This window comes from Thermothelomyces heterothallicus (assembly GCF_042370625.1).
Source record: "Thermothelomyces heterothallicus CBS 202.75 unplaced genomic scaffold P884_scaffold_25, whole genome shotgun sequence".
Classification (NCBI taxonomy): domain Eukaryota; kingdom Fungi; phylum Ascomycota; class Sordariomycetes; order Sordariales; family Chaetomiaceae; genus Thermothelomyces; species Thermothelomyces heterothallicus.
Genome location: NW_027192586.1, coordinates 526,549 through 530,018, shown reverse-complemented (window position 1 = coordinate 530,018; position 3,470 = coordinate 526,549). Strand labels below are relative to the sequence as shown.

At 52.2% G+C, this 3,470-nt stretch overlaps 1 protein-coding gene across 1 annotated transcript; it reads left to right on the top strand.

The window, feature by feature from the left end:
- Window positions 1-1,691: 1,691 nt before the first annotated feature.
- P884DRAFT_279992 (uncharacterized protein) lies at window positions 1,692-3,227 on the top strand (the record flags this gene model as incomplete). The annotated part of the gene is made up of 5 exons (XM_069443382.1): window positions 1,692-1,853; window positions 1,914-2,028; window positions 2,271-2,361; window positions 2,454-2,783; window positions 2,906-3,227. 5 exons carry the CDS (start codon window positions 1,692-1,694, stop codon window positions 3,225-3,227), a joined length of 1,020 nt encoding a protein of 339 aa, XP_069294957.1.
- Window positions 3,228-3,470: the final 243 nt, after the last annotated feature.

Genomic DNA, 3,470 nt, shown 5'->3' with positions numbered 1-3,470 from the left:
ATACTGTGTTCCAGGGCACGAGCAATACCTATACTTATAACTAGTATAGGATGATCAGTACTAAGGTATCTGGCTATTAATATTAAAGCATTAATTAAGGTGTTACAGCATTTAGCTGTCAGTGGGTCAGATCCGACTGGCCCATCAACAGGGATGATGAGCCAGGGGTCGACATGTATTTAGACAGCATCCCCAAGTGCCTCCGGCACTTGGAAGAATCAACGCATATTATCACCACTTCTGCAGACCGTACCAGTTGGTCCAGGAGTGCCGCCCACGGCGCGAATACCGCTGTGGTGTCGTATCTTGCAGCCTGTCTGAGCTGTAGTCATTTGCAGCCATTGAGCTGTAGCATAAGGTAAGCTCTACTTAATTATCAATTAATTATGCTCAAGGTATTGATAAGAACAAGCATCTCGAACAATGAAACAGTCGCTTCTGCTGACATTAACAAGGTATAATAATATCAGAGTTACTAGGCCATTACCCCTTTTTTTGTTTCATTCAGTAGATTCTTTAACTGTGGTAAGTCTTCACGACACGCACACATAATCTCTCTCTTTCAAAGACTGTAAGCAGGAGCTGCATCCACAAAGTCCACACTAATTAGAAATTTATAGTAAGGTAATCTAATTATGCCTATTTCACTAGCTTTCCTATGAACTTTGGAAAACACTTGAATATTGCTAACCGTTTGCTGACCTGTTAGGCTGATTGCGTGAGTGAACTTGTGCGCTACCCGCGCGCATGCCGTTTGGTAATTAATTGCTTTAGCTGGAAAGCTCTCCTCTCAACGTGTCACGCGTATTCCCGTTAAAACCAGATGCCTCTTTCAATAGTGTGACTTCTTGGATGAGCGATACTATCGTTACAGCTTTAGTCAGTTTAATGCCCTGTTGTATCCCTTTAATGTATCTCTGACCATCAACAATCTTACATGGACCGAGCTATCGAACTTGCTCATTTGAAAGAAGTCAATTAATGCGCTTAACAACAACTTACTTACTTACAACCTGCACCTTCTCCGTAAACCGATATCAAAGGCAGACAAAGGCTTGGCCACTAAGGAAGAATCAAGAACCTGGAGGAACTCGCTTACGGTAAGAAATGCAAGCTTTGATGCCAATAATGCTTCCTTCTCCTTCTTTCTTGGGTGCTACGACTATGGCTCCTGTCTCTTGACTGATCGCGAGAACTATTTATCGCGCCAATCCTTCTTCAACGCCGACCTCTATAACCCTAAGTCACCATCTAAACAATACCGATTCTTTCCTTTCATTGCTCTACAACAGTCCTTCCCATCTTCAGAACCAATCCCTTCTTCCCCGAGCCAGACAACGCCTGCCGAGCTTCGAGCGAGAGGAGCTCAGCGCCCTCCTCACCCATAACAAACACATCGCTAAACCTGCTCTCTTGCTCACGCCCTTCTCGCGCTCCACTCAAGCACGCCCATCACTATCCCCCCTTCGATCCTCTCCATACTAACCGACTTTTAATAGAGTATTGCTCCGGTCTCTCGTCCACTTGACATACAAAGAACAGAGTACATAACACACGGTGTGTTTCCATCACCGCCTCCGCACATGATAGCGCACCCGGTCGCAAACGCTCAGACACCGCACCGGTCCGCTAGCGTACGGCCTCGAGACCACACGGCAGGGCTTAATCACAACGAACGTCCTATTCCCATAATGTCACCTTCGGAGCACACCAGGAGAGATGCGCCCGTCGCTTGTGGATCCTGCGACGAGAAGCCTAAAAATCCCAACGATCAACCCCCCGCTGGGTCTGCTGCCCACGCACATGGTGTTGCAGCTTCGTTGCTTGAGGGTAACGCTGTCGAGAACCCAATGGTCAGCTGCCTTGCTCTGGATGCCACTGCCGCGGCTTGCCACTCACAAGCACCTATCTAGGGACCGCCCCGGGCCGCGGATGAGCACCATCTCCAGGAAATATTCAACCTTTACACACAGACGCAAATTCTATCCCCTTCTCTTGCACCGCTTCGGGTCAAGAGCAATAGCGATAGTCAGGAGAAACCCGGCGGCATTGCCCGGAGAAGCGTTTCGATTGAGGAACCCTCGAACAAAACTCTATTCACGCTTCCTTGCGTAGACATAGTCGACACGGGTGATGATAGAGCCAGCTTGGAGAGCCTTGACAAGAGTCACTGGGTGTCCGAGTCGACATCCAGGTATATTGTTCGCCTTTGGCTCCCTCATTTACTGGCGCAAAGGCGAGGATATTCTGCTGACAAAGGCGCGTCATAGTACTCGCCAATTGCACCCAGCAACAGTACCAAAACCCTTATGGCCCGTGGAGTTGTGCAAGCAAGCGGCTCCGGAGACACCACGTTCGGACGTAACCTGTCGTGTCGAGGGGGGTGAGGTTGGGGGTTTCTCCGAGTTCGTTCCCAGCAACGATCGAACGGAGACCACACCGCTGAACATCAGCCGAGAGCAACGAGCCAGGCGGGCCCCCGAACACATCTCCCCGCCGCCCTCGGGTGCAGCAGCTTGCGCGGGAGGAAACAAGGCCGGCTTCGAGGAGTTCTTTACGATCCGGCCATCGAAGCTGGGCGGGCTGGGAGCGTTCGCGACGCGCGATCTCAGGAGAGGCGAGACCATTCTGACGGAGCGCCCGCTGCTGCGGACGACACACTTCCGCCTCATGCTGGACTACTACAACCTCTCTGACGCGGCCAAGAAGACTTACCTGAGCCTCCACGGCGGCGAGGACGGTGACCGCTTCGGCCGGGTCGAGCGGGTCAAGGTACTAAACTCGTAAGTACAACGTGCGATGCAGTTTCGGTTTGACAGGCTTGTCTGCATATATTACGTACGTCCATACACACACATTGCCGCGCCGTCAAAAGAGAGTGCGCGGTCTGGGCTGACCTAGACAGGTTCCAGGTGCCCGGTGGCGTCGCAATCTTCGAGATCGCATCGCGCTTCAACCACGCCTGCCCGCCGGCCCGGAACGTACGATACGCGTTCGACGACGAGAGCGGGCTGCTCTCGCTCACCGTCTGCCACGACGTGGCCCCGGCCGGGGCCGAGCTGCTCATCAGCTACGGGGGCTCGCCGGCCGAGCTGTACTCGACCTACGGCTTCCGCTGCCGATGCGGCGGCTGCACGCCGCTGACTGACGACGACATCAGAACCCTGAGGTGCCGCCAGTTTGGCGCCGGAGACTGTAGCGACGAGTATGATGCCTCGGAATGGTGATTGAGTGGTGACTCGCTTGATCGGGCGGGCGGGCGAGTCATTACTTAACGTGTGCACAATAATCTGGGTGGCCACGGGCAATTTTTCTTTTTTCTTTTGTTTTTCTCTCTTGGTTCTGAGTGGTCTTCGGAAGTGGAGCTAGCACTGATTCAAGAGTTGATAAAACTGTGTGCTACAGCTCGATGGCTACAACTGACTATAGCTCGGACTGGCTGTAAGATACGATACCACAGCGGTATTCGC